Source organism: Rhinolophus sinicus, chromosome 14, assembly GCF_057876585.1.
Source record: "Rhinolophus sinicus isolate RSI-liver-muscle chromosome 14, RSI-T2T, whole genome shotgun sequence".
Lineage (NCBI taxonomy): Eukaryota > Metazoa > Chordata > Mammalia > Chiroptera > Rhinolophidae > Rhinolophus > Rhinolophus sinicus.
The window spans coordinates 15968051-15987913 of NC_142514.1; the positions used below are offsets into that span (position 1 = coordinate 15968051).

The 19863-nt window shown below is 52.8% G+C and overlaps 1 protein-coding gene across 4 annotated transcripts in view; it reads right to left on the reverse strand.

The window, feature by feature from the left end:
* Positions 1 to 19863, reverse strand: part of ASAP3 (ArfGAP with SH3 domain, ankyrin repeat and PH domain 3) — a 43558-nt gene that overhangs the window by 1828 nt on the left and 21867 nt on the right. Inside the window, exons 2-25 of one of the 4 annotated variants that reach the window (XM_088790490.1) lie at positions 18572 to 18644; positions 18331 to 18476; positions 16794 to 16868; positions 15703 to 15752; positions 10193 to 10342; positions 9867 to 9978; positions 9545 to 9630; positions 9007 to 9082; positions 8740 to 8826; positions 8462 to 8571; positions 7478 to 7547; positions 7062 to 7149; positions 5936 to 5984; positions 5637 to 5827; positions 5413 to 5546; positions 5083 to 5177; positions 4674 to 4851; positions 3625 to 3710; positions 3341 to 3456; positions 2710 to 2777; positions 2509 to 2616; positions 2181 to 2376; positions 1134 to 1359; positions 483 to 573 (exon numbers count right to left, since the gene is read on the reverse strand). In XM_088790490.1, the coding sequence (XP_088646616.1) occupies positions 483 to 573; positions 1134 to 1359; positions 2181 to 2376; positions 2509 to 2616; positions 2710 to 2777; positions 3341 to 3456; positions 3625 to 3710; positions 4674 to 4851; positions 5083 to 5177; positions 5413 to 5546; positions 5637 to 5827; positions 5936 to 5984; positions 7062 to 7149; positions 7478 to 7547; positions 8462 to 8571; positions 8740 to 8826; positions 9007 to 9082; positions 9545 to 9630; positions 9867 to 9978; positions 10193 to 10342; positions 15703 to 15752; positions 16794 to 16868; positions 18331 to 18476; positions 18572 to 18644 (2661 nt within the window). Of the gene's footprint in view, positions 1 to 482; positions 574 to 1133; positions 1360 to 2180; positions 2380 to 2508; positions 2617 to 2709; positions 2778 to 3340; positions 3457 to 3624; positions 3711 to 4673; positions 4852 to 5082; positions 5178 to 5412; positions 5547 to 5636; positions 5828 to 5935; positions 5985 to 7061; positions 7150 to 7477; positions 7548 to 8461; positions 8572 to 8739; positions 8827 to 9006; positions 9083 to 9544; positions 9631 to 9866; positions 9979 to 10192; positions 10343 to 15702; positions 15753 to 16793; positions 16869 to 18330; positions 18477 to 18571; positions 18645 to 19863 lie in introns of all 4 variants that reach the window. The other 3 variants (XM_088790489.1, XM_088790492.1, XM_088790491.1) reach the window with 3 other exon arrangements.

Below are 19863 nucleotides of genomic sequence, written 5' to 3' on the forward strand. Positions count from 1 at the left end.
AGGCAGGCACTACTGTCCTCTGGTCACTCCCAGGTTTCTCAACTAAATATATGCACTTCCTGTCTGATTGGGAGCTGGCCGTCTCAGCAGATTCCAGGAGACTCCTGTAGAAGGGGCAAACCGAGGGCTGGTACACAGCCACCCGAATGCTGCCACTACTGCAGAGAGGCGAGTCCTTCTCTGAGCAACCAGCCTGCCCGACACAGCTTTGCTCTTCCTCCCCTGGGAGCCGCCAGAGCTTGGGGCTCCTCACCTCTGCCATCCCTCAAGGCCTGGGCTGTCCCAGCCTCACACGTCCTGGGCTGGAGTGGGGGAGGGGGAGCATTAGGACAGGGACTGGTCAAACTGGGGCCCCCTAGACATGATGTGTACACTAATCACGGGGAGAGGCCTCTCACCCCAATGTGCCCACTCTTGACCAACTCTACCTCCCAGGTACCCTGCCATCTCCCCTCAAACCACAGTCCTGAGCTCCTACCTACCGTCATATTCCTTTTGGGTAGAGGTTGCCTAGTCGAGGCACCGTCTTCCAGGCTCCGGGCCCCCCGCCGATAGGAGCGCGTGCTCTCAGAGCTGGAAGGCAGGGGAAGGCCAATGTGATCCCTATGCCCAGAGAGCCCCTCAGAGTGGGGAGAAAGGGCTCGGGTGTGGAGCAAGGCTGGGAGCTCAGGACGGGTAGGTAGAGTCCACAAGGCCCCAGGCTGGTCCATCACAGGCCCCAAAGGCCTGGAACTGACTCCCAGAGAGCACTGGGGGTTTCTCCATGTCAACTCCCCAAACTCCACACTGAAAGGGTTTGCAGGAAGGGAGGACTGGGTTAGAGGTGTGGACAGAGTAAAGACCCTACTGATGGTCTCCAAAACAAGCCACACAGGTGGGGCTAAGCCTCTACTCCACTCTGGGTTCCAGACTCCTCCCCAGCTCTGCAGGCCAGACTTGGAAGCAGGTGTGTGAAGGGGAGAGGGGTCCAATCAGCCTCCACTTAAGGTCTGGCACTTCTGCATTAGTCATGGGCCTCAGAGCTGGAAGGTGTCCCAGTCTTCAGGCAGGTACCATTTAGAGACTGGGAAACAAATGGATGCTCAGAGAGGTCAGGACACTTGCCCAGGTTGCACAGCTGGGCTCTCACCAACCTGAATCTGACGGGGGGATACATCTCCGCAGGGGTGGTTCCAGATGTCAGGCAGGGTCGAGAGGTGCCTGGGGGCTCCCAGAGGCCCTCTTCAGAGCTGGGTGGGGATTGGTTGGCACCTCCAAATTCCACAGGACTTGTGAGGCTGGAAGAGGAGGAGGCTGGACTGCCCAGGCTCTCAGGGGCCTCGGGAGGCTCTGAGTTCAGGCTGGGGACTTCGGAACGATCTGGAATCAGAAGTGATAAAGCCTGTACTTATCACTCTGCTGTTTCAAATCCGTCTTTGGCCCCTAGGCTCTATCATGGTTGTCTCCCACTTCCTGCTCCCTGTCTACCTCTCCAGCCCTCGTCTGCAACTCTTCCCCGTTATGCTGTGGTCTCTCACCCACGGCGCTCGTTCACAACAGCCAGGGCCACGGCGATACACTGTCTTGCTTCTGCTCACACCTTCTCCCCAGTCTGGACTCTCCTGCTCACCCCTCAGGCTCAGCTCAGATGCTACCAGGAAGCCTCCCTGAACCAACTTCTAGCCCCAATGGGACATGCTCCCTCCCAGAACAAGGCTGTTCATTCATTCAATAAATGATTCTGTGCTAGGTGCTGGAGAAATAGTAGTCAACAAAACACTCAAAGTCCCTGTCCTTTTGAGATGTCCATTTCATATTACATTGTGCCTCATAGCATAAGGGATTGCATTCCAGTTTTTATCTCCCCCACTCGTGACTGTGTCTCAGTAGCCCCCAAAGGACTCAAGACACCGTGGATGCTCAGTAAATGCTGCTCTCTTTTTATCTAAGAGAAGCAACATTTGGAATAAGACAGACCTGGGTTTGAATCCCACATCAGGGACTCATGAGCTGTGGGATCTTGGGCAAGTTACTTAACATCTCTGTTCCTGTAGCTGTAAGGGAGCGCTGATAACCCCTGCCTGACAGGCGATGGGGAGGGTGACATGAACTAACACGTGTAGTCTGAGCTCAGTGCCCTCGCACACAGCAGGCCTCCAATGAATGGCATGACGAGCATTCTTCTGAGCAGCCAGCCATACCTCCACTGGCATGTCCCGTACGGCCTTGGACCATGGTCCGAGAAGGGTTTTTGATCGGCAGTGGTGGGGGGCAGTCCTCACTCTGGCTCTGAACGGCAGTTGGGCCCAAGCTGCTGAGGGTCTCATAGGTCTTGTTGCTGATGTCCATCCTCCCACTGGCCCAGCGGACCTGGGCTTGGGGCTTCAGAGGGCAGCGCTGCTGGGGAGGAAGTGTGGGAGGAAGGACAGCTGGTTCTTCTAGTTCAACCCTGCCCCTCCCCCCACCAGGTCCAATCTGGCTCTTTCCTTCTGCTCTCTAGAGGCCAGAAAGGCAGGGGTGGGGACCCACCTTCTCTTCCTCGTCCTCCTCACTGTCAGAGCCAGGCTCTGTGGCAATTCCCCAGGAGTAGTCCACATGCAGAGGGAAGGCCAGCGCCCCAGCCTGGGCCTGCTCCAGCTGCCAAAAACAAAGCCTTGGCAGTTCAGAGTGTCAAGGCTCAGTGGAGAGAGAGCGGGGAGCAGGGGCTGCCCCCCCTTCCCTAGAGCTCACCAGGTCCTCACACTCCTTGTGCCGCTTCTTCCTGGCTACGTCCAAAGCTGTCTCTCCTGCCTCATTCACTGTGAGGGTTAAAGTCAGAGGACACAGTTAGGCTCAAAGCAGCATTACAGCTTAGAGGTTTAGATGAGGCTCTGAAATCAGATTGTCTGGGTTTGAATCCTGGCTCTGTTACTTCCTGGCTGTGTGACCTGGGACAAGGTCCTTAACCTTTCTGGGCCTTAATTGTCTCATCTATAAAATGAGTATGATACTGTAACTACCTGACTAGGTTGTTGTGAAAATTAAATGAGTTAATATGTGTAGAACACTTGGCACATTACCAGGCACATATTAAACAGTAAATGGTGGCTATCATAATCACTATTATTCAGGTTCAGCTAATGTTGAGTTGGTTAACACTTTCAGAAACAATGTTTTATTTTACCCTCTTAGCAGGCCTACTAGATCAGTGGTATTATCCCCATTTTACAGATGAGGAAGATGAGGTTCAAGAGCCGAACAGACAAACCCCACAGTCACAGAGGTGGTCAGAGGCAAAAGCCAGGAGTAGGACACAAGCCTGTGTGCGAAGTCCATGCTTTTGACCAGTGCGCTCTGTCTGGGAAAAAGGCAAAAGTCCCACCTGCACCAACGGAAGCTCTCCCCTTCAGCAGCAGCTTGAGGCAGTCGGGTTGGTTGTGGAGAGCAGCGTAGTGCAAAGCGGTGCTCCCATCAGCAGCCTTGGCATCCGGGTGACCGCTGAGAGTGTGTGGTCAGGGAGCATGGACCGGGAACAGAAAGGTCAAGGGGTCAATGTCAGGGGTAAGAAGAGAAGAGGAGGGGAGGGGAGGGAAGAGAGTGGGAGAAGAGCAAGGCAAGGGGGGCAGTGTGAGGATACAGACGGACAGATGGCAGGGAGTCTCTCACCCATTCTGGATGATGAAATCCACCAGAGGCAGGGAGGCCTGGTTGGCGACTCTGACAGCCACGTGCAGGGCAAGCTCTCCAGGTGCCTGAAGACACATCCACACACCTCTGAGTTTCCCCCAATTTACTTGCCCCCAACTCAGTGTTACCCTCTTGAACTCTTGCTGCTCCTTGACACCTCGATATGAAGCTGTCGGAACCCCTGAGAGATGAGCCTGAATGGATGGAACCTCATGTCTGGGAGGAGGGTGAAAGACCATTCCTTCATCTCTTCCTTGAATGGTTCTGGCTCCTCTTGTCCCCAGTAGACAGTGTTTCCCAAAAGTGGTTCTTGGCCCTGGGCGCCTCCTCTCTCTGATCCTCTCTCACGGCCGTCCAGGACCCCAGCTGACCCCGTGCTTTCAGCTATCACCCCTGTAGCCATTTCAAATTCTTACTCATCTACATACTGCACTCTCACTGCCCACTGGACGGCCCCACAAAGACATCAGACAGCCCAAGGACATGACATCCAATTTTGGATGCCCAAACAGTCGGCAAGTCCTGTTGATTTAATCTTTCAAATGTCTCTGATATCCTCCCCTCCGCATCCCCACCCCCCTAGTTCACATGATGTTTGTTACTAGAAAAGTCATACAATGGCCTTCCCTGCTCTAATCTGACCCACCCACACCCATTTCTAAGGTTATCAAGGAAAATAAAAGACACTAACAATTTATTGCACCCATATTATGCCCTTTCCATATATGACTTAATTCTCACTTCAACACTTTGGGTGCTATCATTAACCTGTTTTACAGATGAGAAAATGAAACTCAGAGAAGTTAAGCAACCTGCTCTAGGTCACACAGCTAGGAAAAAAACAGAGCCAAGACGCTGGCTCAAGTCTACCTGACTGAGCTTGTGCTCTCTTCCATTTATCCCTCTGAGGGGTGGGGTTTGAATAGATGTCAGATGTGGGCAGAGGGGAGTGATAGCTGGTCCTGGAGAAGTACGAAGGAGTATGCGGGTTCGGTGGGTTATAAGTGGCCCTTGGAGGGGGTTCTCACCTGGCCGTCAGGCCCCGGCAATGGCTGTCCGAAGTCCTGCCCATTGGCGAAGGCCTCCAGTACTGACAGCAGGTCCCGGTTGCAAATGGCAGTCCAGAGTTTCTGCGGCTCGGGCGTGGACCGCCGGGCAAACCTACGTTCTACATACTTGGCCACGATGTAGTCCCTGCGGGCGCTCCTGCCAAAGACAACCGCAGGATCTCAGAGCAAACACTGTTTCCACACAGCGGACCCCTGCAACCATCCTACGAGAGGTACGGATCTCCCTTTCTCCAGAACCTCTCCTGGACTCTTCCAGATCTGAGGCTCCCCTCTTCCCAGACATCTAGTCCAGGATCCTTCTGAGATCTCGGGAGCTGGAGAAGCAGAATCCCCCAGCCAGACGCCCTCCATCTGAGAATCCTCTTACATGTCACTCTCAGCTGAGGGTTTAGGACAGCCGTGTGAGGGCAGCTGGGCCTCCATGACCTCATTGAAGCGCGTGTTTCCGATGTTTAAGGCCAACTGGAACGGCGGGAAAGTGGTGGTGTGAGACTGGGAGGTCAGGACAGTGCCCCTGGAGGACTGAGCCCCCAGAGGCCCTGTCCTGATCATCCCCTTTTCTGGCTTGTCTGGATCCCACCCCACCTCGGCTCCGCCCCACTCGCTTCTACAAACTCTGGCTAAGCCAGTCTGCCCAAGCCCCACCCCCGATCAAACCACGCCCCGAATCCCCTCTGTCCCCGGCGCCCGCACTCACCAACAACTCGGAGGGGCCCAGCAGGTCCAAGGTGAGGGACTGCATGCGCGAGAAGCGCACGCCCAGCTCGCGGTGGACGCCCGAGCACTGGATGCAGGTGAGCACGCCCAGGTTGGTGCTGAGCCACGTGGGGTCTGCAAAGGACAGCGGCTAGTGCCTGGAGGTGCGGGCGCCTCCCCTCCACTTCCACCTCCCTCCTCGCCCAGGCACCACTGGTCCCAAACCTGCAGCCCCGCAGTCGCAGCACTGGCCATTCCCAGGCCTGCTCTTCACCTCCGCGATGAGCAGCTTGGTGAGGTCCTGGGGCTCCCCGTCCAGCCCGGCGCCCCCCCAGGGCCCCGGGCAGCTGCTGGGCTCCCCGAGGAAGGCGCTGCTCAAGGCTTCGTCCTTGCTGTTCTGCAGCACTGACACCCACCTGCAGAGAGAGTACGGGGTGGCGTGGGGATGATATCCACAGCGGTGGGGTCCTGTCCCTCAGGCTCCCCTGCTCCCACCCCCAGGCTGCTCATGGGGGGACACTCACGCCTCACACTCATGTTCGTCCTCCGCCTGGAAATGGTATGTCCTGTTGTCTGTCGGGAAAAGGGGAGATATCTGGCCCACAGAAGTCCTCCTGGCCTTCCCTGGACCCAGGGATCCCTCACCCAAACCGCTGGGTCCACAGGGAGTTTTTGTTCCTGTGGGGCCAGCGTGGTAATGACAGTGGCCAGCAGAGGGGGCAGTTTCTCAGAAGTCACCTACGAAGTAGGATCCCGGCAAGGCTCTCTATGTAAAGCCAGGGCTCCAGGGTCAGGGGAGGTCTCCCAGGGCACAGGACCCTACCCAACTCAGACACAGGATATCCTCTGAACCTACTGTCACCACCCCACCTCCTGTCTGGCCTCCCTGCTCCCCATCTTTCCCGCTTCCCCCAGCCTGTACCAGCTGCTAGATTGTTGTGCCTAAGGTTCTGCTCTAACCACACCACTCTCCTGCTCCAAGACTGCCCCTCCCCCCACTTGGTTCCCTACTGCCAGGAAATAAGATCCAAACCTTTAAGAGGCATTCCCAGGCCACAGCTCCCACTACTTTTATGTGAACTCCGCACTCGGCCAAACTGGCCAGACCCACTCTGCTTCCATGCCTTTCCTCATGCCAGTTCTGTCTCCTGAAATGCCCTCCCCATGCTCTACTTCCTGTGTCCTTCAAGGCTAACCTCAAATGCTCTCTCCTCCAAGCAGTCTTTCCTGATTCCCCATAGCAGGGCAGGTCTTTCTCTTTAATCTTTGATGGTGCTACATCTGTACCTCTCTTCTGGATTCTCCCCCTCATCTTACAGTCCTGGGTCCCCACATTACATTCCTGCCAGAGAGGGCTCCCTGAGGATGAGACCTAGGTCCTTCTCAGCCCCCAGGAAAGCCTGGCACTCAAGGCTCCAAAGGATGAAAAGTGAACATTTTAAAGTAGTAACAATTCCAAATGCCAAATCTCCAAATCCATTCAAATATGTTTTACAGAGAGTGTCTAAGGAGTCTTTTGCCTGCGATAGCAGCTGTTTGATAAACAAGGGTGGAATTGGACACAGGCTCCTAAATTATAGGCTCTGAGGAGCTGACAAGTCTCTTAGAGAAGCCCTGGGCAGTTGTGGGGGAAGGGCAGGGACTACTCACGGGTCACCAAGTCAAAGCACTTTTTCTCCTCAGGGTTTGGCCTCACTTGACATGTCAGCAGGGTCAGCTTCACGGGGGGCCTGTTTATCTGTGGAAAGTTGGGGGTAGAGAATGTATATGTTACCCTCTGGGCCTCCCCAATTCTTAGGCCTCTGTTTCCCCATCTGTTAAGTGGGCATAATAATCTGGTTCCAGTTTATGGCTCCCCTCTTCCAGCATCTCAAGGATGTGGAGTGTGGGCCCAGACTAGGTTGGGCGCTTTGGGTCCTAGTCTTCCCTCCACAGGGAGTCTCCAGCAACCTGGATCTAGGTTTGGGGGCTATTCTTAGAGAGAGGGCTTGACACTTGTCTGCTCAGAACACCAGGAGGAGAGGGAAACCATCTTGCTCTGAGACCCCCACCCCTTCAGGCCTCACCGTGCTGTGTGAGATGGTCAGGCAGCCATACTTGACTCCACACTTCCTTTTCTGCCAGACTCTTCGAATTCTAGGGCCCAGAGAAATAGAGAAACAGTGACCCAAGCTTACACGTAATTCCCCTATATCAGAAAACAGAGTCCTGGACCAGGTCCGTGGCCCATCTGTATGACCCCCAGCCACACCTCTTCACCTCTTTCGTACCCTGATCCCTACACCCCTTACTTTCTGGGGCTCCCTTCTGAGGGAGGAGACACAGCTCTGCCCTTAGGAAGTTCCCAGTCTGATGGGGAAACAGCCTCACTCTCTGGAAATCCTTATTCTAAAGGAGACCATGTGACCTTGACCCCCTGAGAGCTTCTAGTCTGATGGAGGAGACACAGCTCCCAACCTTAGTAAGCTCCTAGTCTGAGAGGCAGAACAGGCTTGTGACCACAACAGATGAATTATGGTTAAAGACAAAGCAAGATAAATACCGAGACCCCCAAAATACAATGAGTAAATCCATGCTCCAAAGCTACTTAACACTTCTCTGGTAAGAGGTAAATATTAATTGGTTTAACAGAGTTATTCTTCTCTGATAAAAATTGATTAGAAACATGAACAAAACCCCTAAGGGCCTTCGCATTTCACAGACTGATTGTTTTCTACCAGGAAGCAAGGCACAGGCAACATTTTCTTTTCCAGGCATATTCAATATATTGTAGAGGTTAGGGGTGAGGGCATGGAGACTGTCCAGGGCGTAACAAGTGCTCAGAAAGTATTAGCTGCTGCCATTCGTCTTCTTCAAGTGAAGGCCAACCAGTGACTTTTAGTTCCTGTGCCCAGGATTGTGATGATTTTGCATTGCCAGAGTGGAGGGTCCCGGGACCCTCAGGGTCTACAGAAGCGATAAGAACAATCCCTTTGGGCAGCAACCCCAACCCTGTCATTTATTGGCTGTGTGGCTTTGGGCAAGTTACTTAAGCTCTCCGAGTCACTTACCCATCACTTTTCTTGTATAGAAAGCCCACCTTCTCAGTCCCAAACTGCTTGTTGCCTTGGTGCTGGTGGATGCTGTAGCCACCTCCTGAGTTCTTCCGGCTCAGATTCTCCTGTTCCTCAGACATGCAAAGGGGACCTCAGGGTGGGAAGAGTCCCGTTCTGCAGGGGTTTCACTCAGGAAGACTTCTCAAGGGGACCCTGTGGGGTCTTCCTTCTTTCCCCCCTCCATGGTGGGTCTTGGGGGAAGGCCTTCCTCCTGGGGTGATTCAGGGGCTCACCTCTCTGCTCTCGAGCTGCAGTGTTCCTCGGAGGGAGTCCCGGAGCTGGGTCAGCTTCTGTAGCTCTTCCTCCTGGGCTTGCCGTAGCTATGGTACAGAAGGCAGGACCCTGTCTTCAACCAGCAGATGTGCCAAGTGCTGAGCCCAGACCCAGAGTAGCAGGGCAGGGGCCTCACTCTCTGGGCAGGAGCCAGCTCTTCCACACCACAGATTCTCCCGGAAGGACAGGGGGCTTGACCACATGCCAAAGGGTGAGGCCCAACTTACGGCGTGTACCGAGGCTGCCAGCTTCTCGATGAAGGGGGACAGGCTCTGAGCAGCCTTCCAGCCATCTTGGAAAAAGCTGAGAGGTGCGAGGCCAAACAAGGGACCAGAGAGAAATGAAAATGAGAAAAGCGAGAAGTATGGGAGAAGGTGCTCCAAGGATCACTGGGCAGTATAGTCAGATGGTCAAGAAGAGGCACTCTGGAGTTAGAGTGTCTGGGTCCAGATCCCACTTTATAGCTGTGTGATCTTAGTAAATTTGAGCCTCAGTTTTCTCATCTGTAAAATGGGGATAATAACAATCCCCGATCACAGGGATGTTGGGGGGGTTGAGAGAGGTCAAGTGAGTAAAGTGCTTAGTACCTGACACATGGAGAGTGCTCAGTAAAGGAGAGCTGTAAAAAGCATTACCAACAATGTACAGACGTGCCAGGGTCCTGAGGGTCTGCCAGACCCTGGGCATGGGCCTTGTTCTGTGTTGCCTGAAGGGTTAAGGGACGAGGCGCGTGGGAGTAGGGTGGGGACATGGGGCGAAACCTACTTGTGCTGCGCGTGGAAGAACTTGATGAGGCTCTGCAGGAAATCAGGACCTTGCTTCATCTGGCTCTCCCCAGCTTTGAGCAGATACTGGGGGAGGGGGAGGGCAGGGCAAGATGTGCCATGTGAGCAGAAGCTGAATCCTGGGGACAAAGGGCTGTAGTCCCCCTCCCAAGCTGATCCTCTAGGCCATGACTGAACCTGGTGACATCCCAAGGGCCATCTGGCCGGGACCTGAGCTGAGCCTGTGACTGGGCCCCTGAGGGTTAAGGAGACACAGACAGGAAGACACATCCCACCCACCCTCCCCCTGGAGCACCCCTTACCTCACACATGTGCAGCTGGAAGACCCGCCGCTCTCTCTGTGTGTCCTGGGCCACCTCCCCAGGGTTCCCTCCTGTCACCCTAGCCCGGTCCCTCTCCTTCTCCAGCCTGGCCCTAGACCCCAAGGAAAGAGAGGCCTGAACAACTGTTGCCAGCCCCATTCATGTCCCACATCCCTCCATGCTCCTCGCCACAGGCACACCAGAGTGAGGGGCCCTCCTGTGTGCCAGCTGTGTGGTGAGGCTGGGATAAAATGGCAAACCAAACAGGTTCAGAGAATCCGCAGGCCATGAGGAGAGTGATGGGCGATTAAGACGGGGAACTCAACCTTTTCTGGCTGCTCAGGAAGTGATGTTTGAGCTGAGATCTGAAGACTGAGAAGTTGCCTTGGAGGAACCTAGGGCTTCGTAGGAGGGTCAGAGCATGTGACGGTTGGAGGCAGGAGGGGTCACGAGCCGACATGGAGAGGAAAGTGGTTCTAGGTGAGGTAAAGAGGGGACAGACCACGCAGGGCCTAATTCAGACCTTGTCAAGGGTCTTGGTCTTTATCCCAAGAGCAATTGGAAGGATTTGAAGGTTTTTATGCAGGGAGGTGATGGGCTCAGATAAAGGCCAGGTGGGAACTGGGGTGACCACTTCTGATTTTGCTGGAAGGAATTTAGGACCATGGGGGTTAGAAGACCACATGGTGCTTTCATCCTTCTGAGCCATGGAGCTTCCCATTTAAAGCTTAGAAAACCTTTGTTCTTTTCTTTGTAAATGAAGACAGAAAGCACTTCCCATCCTTGTAACTCAGAGTAACCTGGGCCTTCCCCCCGCAGATCTCAAGGGTTGGCTGCTTTCTCTCTTTGGGGATGGGTGAAACTGTGTGTACATGGTTTCCTGGAAACCCCTCACTCAGGAGACCACCCACCCCCAGGAAGGAGAGTATGTCCACATCTGAGGCTGGTGCACGTGACCACAGATCCCAGATAGAGACATCTCACTTAACAGTTCTGCTCTGCATTGGGTGCCAGCCCTGAGCAGGGAAGACAGACATGGGGATACATTACGAGCTGCATTAGTTCCCCTCTCTGAGCCTTGGTCTCCTCATCTGGAAAATGGGACGCTTATCTGGACCCAGATGAGATTAAGTATGTAAAAGACAGCATGCAGAAGACACCGCAGCTATTATAATTATAGACCCTCCCAGGTCTCAGTTTTCCATCTATACATTGAAGAAGCAATGGCCTAGAATGAATTCTTGGGTCCCTGCTGGCTCTCAAGCTCCAGGCTTTACTGAGGCCAGACCTCTGGGACCATGTTTATATGCAGAATCTGTCCTCAGAGCGGTTTTTCAACCTTGGAACTACAGACATTTTGACCAGACAATTCTTGGTGGTGGGGCTGTCTTGTTAATGTAGGATGTTTAGCAGAATCTCCGACTGCTACCCAGGAGATACCAATCTCCCTAGTCGTGACAACCAGAGACCATCTCCTGGGGGTAAGGATGGGGTTGCAAAATCACCTGGGTGAGAGTCACTGCTCCAGAGAGGGGTTCTGTAGATTTGTTTTTTTTAAAGCTTTTCTCCTAAGTGGTTATGTTTCACTCCATGGGGGAGTTGGGCAGGGTGGTTCGGGGAGTTGGGGTGGGGACCAGCTCTGTAAACCCAGCCTGGGGATCAGGGCAGAGACTTCTTTTGGGATCTGAAGATGAGCAGCAGAGAGAGAGGCAATGGCTGGGACAAGCCAGCTTGCTAAGGACAGCAGGAGACTGAGTGGGAGAGCAGCTGGGAGGGGACAGGGGACTCTCCCAAGTATACACTGTTACTATAGCTCTCAATGGTGAAAAAAATGAAACATAAGCTAAGTGTCTATCAATAGGAAGTAGTTTAATCAATTATGCTATGTCCCTAATGTAGGAAAACTACAAAGCTGTTAAAAAGGAAGAGGGGGATCTCTATATCCTGGCATGGAAAGATGCCTGCTCCAGAGTAAATGGACAGAAAGGAAGCCACAGTGCAGTAGAGGCTAGAAACATGCATTCTGGATTTGAATGGCAGCTTCCTCACTTACTTAGCTTTTATACATCTTTCTAAGCTTCAGTTTCTCCATTTCAAAAATGAGACTAGGGCTGGCCTGGTAGCTCAGGTGGTTGGAGCGCGGTGCTCCTAATGCCGAGGTCGCCGGTTCGATTCCCACATGAGCTGCGCCCTCTATAGCTATAAGATTGTGAACAACCGCTCTCCCTGGAGCTGGGCTGCCATGAGCAGCTGGAGGTTGGCGTAGGCTGCTGCGGGCTGTCGCGGGCTACCGTGTGCCTCCGTGAGTGGCCGGCAGCCAGCGTGAGCTGCCGTGGGCTGCTGTGTGCTGCCATGAGCGGCTGGAGGCCGGCAGCCAGCCTGAGGGGCCAGCAGCTGGCAAGAGCTGCTGTGAGCTGGCGACCGACCGCCTCATCCAGGAGGAGTGCAAGGTTTATACTACCAGCATGGGCCAGGGAGTTGTGTCCTACACAACTAGACTGAGAAACAACAGCTTTAACCGGAGTGTGTGTGTGTGGGGGGGGGGCAAAAGAAGCGGGGGGGGGGAAAAATGAGACTAATACTGCCTAGTTCTCAGATGATGTAATTGCATGGGAAACATTCAGTACAGTCCTCAATAAATGGTAGGATTATGATGCTAATGATACTGATGATTGTAGTAATAATTATTGGTGATTGTTTTAGATCTTTTTTTTTCAGCATAGGGTACTTCCTTATTTATTTATTTAACATGTATAATACAGGGCCTAGTAGAGATTAAAGGACAGAAGCTAGTTAGCTCAGGATGAAGATAAGCTGTAAAGTACCATTCATGGCTTTGTGAATTACCATAGCTCTGTCCCTCAGTTCCAACCACCCTGCCCTGCACCCAAACAAAACTACCTGCCTTTTCTGTCACCTGTGTGCTGTTACTGTAATATGGCACTATCACTTAGTGTTTCCATTATTTACTAACCCAACTCTCTTCTCGTTTACAAACCCGTGGGATCCACGAAGGCAGATATTGTGGTGGTGTTTTTTTCCCTCACTACATACTTACTATAAATTGGGGATAAAGCAGCACCTTTCCCTGCCAAGGGGGATAAATCTGATAACAGATGTAAACGGCTGATGGCAGGGCCTGGTACAAAGGAAGCTCTTAAGTATAAGCTGCTGTTATTACTAATTACTCTTTTTAAGCACTAAATTTTGTGCTGGGCACTCTGCTAGACCCTTCACACACTAAAGCAATAACCCTGTGAGGCAGGAATCATTACCCCATTTTCCAGATGAGGAGCCTGAGGCTGAGATAATAAGTCACTTGTCCAAGTATGTTAAGTGGTAGAGCAGCATTTGAACCCAGGTCTGTTCGGTGCTAGAGCCCTGGGGACAGCACTGGTAACCAACATGGTGCTCAGATTTGTTCCATCCCTCCTTCCCTGCCTGGTTTCCCCCAGCTGGTGACAGTTGCAGTGTCTTTTCTAATAGATCATGGTCAGGAACTATTTTACAGCTGATGAAGCTGAGACCGAGACAAGGGAAGTGATTGCCCAAGATCCCAAGCTGGCCAGGGGAAGTGCTAGCAGCAGAGGTCTGGGCTCCCACTTCTAGGCCCCTGGCTGTGTTATTCTGGTCCCAGTTCTGGATCAGGAAGATGGCCAGTGAATACTTGATGAACTGCAGTGCCAGATGCTTTATATACACTGCACTTATTTCATCCCCACGTCAACCCTGCAAGGCATGACTGGCCCCATTTTTCAGATGAGGAAACAGACCTGCACATAGAACAGCCTAGATAAACTTGGCCCCTGCACAGGGCTTTTGAGATGCCTTTCTCAGCAGCCCCAGGTGGAGAGGGGAACCCTCCTCCTATATGAACAACTCAGGGATGAGACTTCTGGTGGTATCAGATGCTATCAGGGCCCTGGTCCCTTCCAGCTGCTGCCAAGGCTGGTTTGGTAAGAATGACATGGAATTACTCATAAATTCATGGCTCATCAATATCTAGCTGTATCTGGAGCCCTCATGAAAAGGCCTGCACACAGATACCTCTGCCAGGACATGTAGTTCAACCCATGTAACATGCATGGCAGGAGCCAGGAGACCCTGGAACATAGCAGGAAGAGCACTGGACTCAGAAGCTTTGGGTTCTAGTCCAGGCCCCCTTGATAACTCACTGAATAACCCCAGCCATGACCCTTTCCCCATCAATCACACAGGGTCTTTTCTTTAGATGAAACCTTACAGGCAAGCTCAATACATAAACCTGGTAAAAGCAGAGCTGCTTGGGGAAGGTCAGCAGGGTAGAGTTTATTCTTTCCATTTGGTAGATGATGTCCCACAAGGCTAAGGGTTTACTTTAGTGAAGGTAACTCAGGAAGATGAAGGTCATGTGACCCACATCAACTCTTAAAGAGACAGGTAGCCTCCATATCCACACCTCTCCCTGGGCCTCTTAAGGCAGCAGATGACCACGCCCGTCGCAGCTCCCACACCCATGGCCACACTGGGCCAGTAGAGGGAGAAATCGTGGCCTTCCTTCAGACTCTGGGAGGTCCCCATGGCCCTGGGTACCCTGGAAACAATAAAGCTCCAGGATCTATTTCTTGGAATTGACACTACAGAGATAATTATGGGTGGGAGCAAAGATTTAGTTTGCTAAATCTTTGGTGGATGAAATATATTGTGGATTATGCATTTGCTGGCACAGTGTACACCCATTTAAGCTATGTTACATAAGCATATGTAATGGTGTAGAGAGATGGTCACAATATATTTTTAAGTAAGCAAAAAAGATTACAAAACAGCATGATTATTATGATCTCGGTTTTGTAAAAATATTTCTTTATATATACAAAAATGGCTAGACAGATGTTAATACCTTGGTCTTGGAAATTAAAGATTTTCCTCCTAGTTTTTGGTAGTAGTTCCCCCCTACCCCCCGCCTCTTTTTAAGCAATAAAATTACTGGGCCACGCACACCATGTTAAAAAAAAAAAAACCACAGGGAAGTACTAGATATTCACCACATGACCCTAATCCTCTCCTAAGGATGATTAATTTTTTTCTTTCACTTCATATTTTCTAAGTTATTCGAATGAACATGTACTGCTTTTGCAAAATACAAGAGAAAAAAGATTTACAAAGAAGAGCAAACTGCTCTGAGGTACAATGGGCCTGGCAGAGGGCTGGGCTGGGACCTGCATCGAGACCAGAAGGCACAGCCCGCCTCTGCTCAGGGGCAGTTGGTCACTGGGAGCCTGAGGCTCCTTCTTTCCCCATGTCATCGGGAGTATGACATCCAATCCCTTTCCTTCTCTCTGTCCAACTAAATGTTTACAGATACCACCTCGTATTGCAAAAACACAGTCGAGGAGCATGAACACCAGTTCTGCCTCTGCCTAGCTGTGTGGCCTTGGGCAAGTTATTTAACCTCTCTGAGCCTCCAATTCCTCCTCTGTTAATTGGGATACTATACCTCCCTCACAGGACTGGATGATTGTGAGGGTTAAGTGACCAGCATATGGAGATGTTCAGTAAACGGCCGTAGCTCTTCTCCATCTCCGCTACGTCTGACACCACCAAGCAGATGGGTCTCTGAGAGCAGCATCTCGGGGTCGCTTCACAATAGCTCCCCTTTGGTGGTCTCATGGCCCAGCCCCCAGATGCCCATGAGGCCTGGGCATAAACCATCCCTGTAAACGCCTCTAGAGAGTGACATGTCACGCACTTTTGGGCAACATGTCCTGGCAGCATTTAGTTTCTTCCCGAATCCAGCCTCCTACTGCAACATAAACATCTCTTTTCTGGACAAACCACCCAGGCCTCAGCCACTTACATTTTGGCTTCATAGTCCTTCCACGCCTTCTCCAGCTGCTTTTTGGAATCCTGTGGTTTAAAAAGAACAATTTACCTAAAGGGGCGCTTGGGGTCTGGAATCAACAGTACACTTTGCTACCTTTGGGGATCCTGCCTATGTGCTCCCCTATGCCGCTCAGAGCCTTACTCCAACCAACCCCTGCTCCCATAGCCCTGACTGCAAACCTGTGGGGAGATTTGGGGGGTCTGCCCTGAATTGCTTCCCTCAGAAGACGGAGATGACCATGAGGCCAAGTATAGGGGTATGAAGGTCAGACCCCTCCCCTAATTTTATCCCACTGTTTTCTCCGCCTGGTATTAGATCATCCTCTCAACAGGAAGGGTACTGGTAGAGGAACACATGCACAGAGAGGCTAAGAAGTCAACCCAAGGCCACACAGCAAGCCAGTGCGACCTGGCTGGTCCCTGGCCTAGTTTGCCTGGGCCTGGCTACGCACACCCTTCAGAACAGCTCTGACTTCCAAGGTGCCCCAGTCAGTTAGGTGAAAAAGCCTGCCTGTCTGGTTTGGGTGGTTCCCAGTCTGGTGTCCAGCCTAGGGCAGGAAAGGAAGCCTCTGGGAGGAGGACAGCTCCTCCCCTGGGCCTTCTGGGGCAGGCTTCCCAGGGAGATTATTCTGTTCCCTTCTTTGAGCTCCACTCTGCCTTGAGCCAGGCGCTGCCAGGTGCAAAGTGAGCAGCAAAGCATTAGAGTCGGCTGTTGGGATCCCACACTGGCTCCTCCATTGAAGAGCTGTGTAAACTGTAAGCAAGTTACTAAGCGCTCTGAGCCTCGATTTCCTCAGCTGCGAAATGGGATGATAGTCCCTACGGAACCCACCACATAGGGTGGTAAGAATTCCACGAGCTCTTTCACATAAGGGCCCTGGCAGGCAGTAGGTCAGCCATCCTAGGCTGAACCCAGGGCCAGTTCCTCCCATTCTTCCGAGGGTCAGGAATATGGAGTCAGACCCCCACCGTGCCAGCCTCGCTTGGTCTCCCCTGTGGTCTCCTGCCCACCTCTTTCTTGCTTCATCCCACCACCTCTGGGTACCCCCACACATGGAAACTTACCTGCCGCCCATCCCTCAGCTGCCCCTTCAACAAACTGTCCAGGGGGAAAGAGACGATGTTGTTCAGGTTCTGAACCTGGAAAAAGCAGAGACCCCCACACCCCACCTTGTGTGACTGTCTGTTCAGTCCTAAGGGGCTCGGGTACAGGGAAGCATCACGAGACAAAGACCAGTGCTGGGGGTCAAGGAGGCAGGGAGAGAAAGATGAGAAGGTGGAAGGATAGAAGGAAGTGGCGGAGTTGGTCTCCCATAAAAGCTGCTACCCTCCCCTGACTAACTCAGCCTCAGGTCCTCATGACCCGGGAACATCACGGCCAGTCCCATGTCTGTTCTTTTGCTAGGAGCACCCTCCCTCCCCTCTCTGACTCTCTGCAGTCCCCCTGTAGTGCTTGCCTGTTGTTTTTGTCTGGCTAGTTTGTTGTCTCCCCGTTAATGTGGGGAACCCTTTCCCTGTGGGCACATGGTGTGAACACAGGCGTCAGAGCTGACCAGAGTGCCCCATCTTCGGGCTACAGTGATTGGATCAGGAACAGCCACATGACCCAAGCCAGCTAATTAGATCCTCCTAGGACTTTCCTGCCAAAGTTGTGGGAGAAAGACGTTGTATTTCTTCTGGTAAGATGTGAACCTGGGCCTGCTGGGCCATTTTATCTTGCCCATTAAGTAGAGACAGAGAGAAACTAAGAGAAAGAAGGAGCCATCAAACCAGTCCAAGGAAGCCTGGAGGGAGAGAGTCTTTCCTGCGAGGAGGTACAGCCAGGCTTATGCTCAAGATGCTGGAGCCAGACAACCTGGGTTCAAATCCATCTGTATCACCTCAGGCAAGATGCTTAACCTCGTGTCCTAGTTTCCTAGCCTGTGAAGTGGGGACAATAGTGAAACCAACCCCACCGAGCTGTGCTCCAGGGTTAAATGAGTTAGCACACGTGAGTTACTGGGAACCAGGCCTGCACACGGAAAGAGCCTGTATCTTGGATGGCCTCACGATGGGGACTCGGAGGACAGGGGAAAAGGCCATCTCAGGATGGAGCCTGAGGCCACTGGGCCCCCATGCAGGAGCTGAGAGGCTTGCAGAGGCAAGGCAGGTTCTAGGACTTGAGGACAAAGCAGATGCACTTGGGAAAACAGAGGACAAAGAGGAGAAGCTGTGGAGCAAACACAGGAACCCCAGAGTCTGCCCTCCCTTCTCCCAAACCTCCTCCAGGCAGCCCTCCCTGGTGTGGGACTCTGCCCCACTGTGAGACACCCTCCCACCCCCACCCCCACTGCTCCTGGGAAGTCACCACAGAAGACAAAGAGGAGGGCGAGAGACAGAGAGAAGACGTGGGCGAGAAATCAGAGAGGAAGAAGAATGCAAAAAGTAGGTCAAAACTGGATAGGGACCTCAAGTCATGGGTCAGAGGTCAAAGTACACTAGAGGTCAAGAGCAATCTTGGAGAAAGGTGGAAACTAACCCTTTCCCTGTCAGGTTCTTAAGCCCACTGGATTTACCCTGAGCCTAGGATAGGGGCTAGTTGAGAAAGGACCAGGGGCCTCACCAGGTTCTTGAAGAGTGCAGCCACTTCACGGGTGAATACGGCCAAGTTCAGGAAGCCGGTGGACAGCTCATGACTGTTTTGGGACAGGTGGCTATTGCCTAAGGACTCTACGGCCTCTCGGTACTGCTCCTCATTCTCCACATGGCCTGTGAAGGTAGGGAAGGGAGCTCGGCGTTAGCTCCAGGCTGGGCCTGGGGAAGGGGCTGCCTGGCCAGGGTGGGCATCAAGCAGACTCACTCACCAAGGCCAGAGCTGTGGATCGCCCGCACAGCCTTCTTTATTCTCTGCAGGATGGCCTGGTCTCCTTCCAGACTCTGGAAGCAAACGCGGACACAGGTTCAGCGGTGCTCAGCTGGGGGTGGGGTGCCTCACTTCACGATCCCACCCTCCAAACACACGCTAAGAGTTTCCTCCAGAGGGTACCCCCACACCTTTCTCCAAACATAAACAGACCACCTTCTTCCACCGAGACCACGCGTGAACCATAGTCCAGTCACACCACTCCAGGAGGACCACAGACTTCTCGCCGACTCCAGCGCAGGCCAAGTAAACGCAGCGATTCCACAGCATGTGGTGCAGTGGGGTATGCGAGCCCTGGCTAGAATCTTGGCTCTGGCACTAACTAGTGTGTCAGCCTAGACAAATCTGTTAAGTTCTCTGAGCCTTGGGTGCCTTATCTGCAAAATGGGGATGATACTATGCACTTACGGAGTTGCTGAGAGAACTAATGATTTGATGAATATGCTTAGCAAACGACCAGAGGAGAGAACACGGACATCTCTATATTCTTGAAAGACACAGCTTGTTCCCCAAATCCCAGGCTCAATAAGCAGCCACGTGAGGAGGAAGCAGAGGCAGGATTCCATAGATGGGCGGTGAGGTGAGAGAGGGCAGAGGGACACACTCAACCCCCAGTGGAGAGAATTGTGGGATGACATCAGACAACCCCAAAGTCCAGGGACTGCAGAACAAACAGTAAACTGCCAGGAAGGCCAGACACTGTGATGGCGAGAAGCAGGCCTTCCACGCCCAGGTGGACTCAGCCTCATGGAAACCTCCCAGACGTACCCCTCTTTCAATGGGGTATGGAAGCTGCGAACCTCAAGAAGCCATTATGAAACACATAGTTAACATGGAATGTCATAGAACGTTAGGGCTGCAAAGGGCCCACAGAGCCACGACGAGGAAACTAAGGCCGAGAGGGAGGGCCGTGCCCAGTCAAACAGTGGGCCGGAAGCAGAGCTGACAGGGCTCCACCCACATACCATAGCCCGGCCCTGACCCCAGCCCCACCTGTTTTGTCCAGTGACTAAAATGGGGTCAGAGTTTCATCTCCAAAGAGTTACTTCAATGCGACAAGAGTTAGCAAACACACTTGGATTGGTACCTACAAAGATTCTAAACGACGCTCACAGGAGGACATGCACAGGGCAGGCAGACCTCGGAGGCCACGTGGAGGGTTCTGGGAAGCCTCTGGACGGAGGAGGCCTGGTTTTGAAGCCCAGCTCCCCTGCCCAGATGCTCTGTGACCTT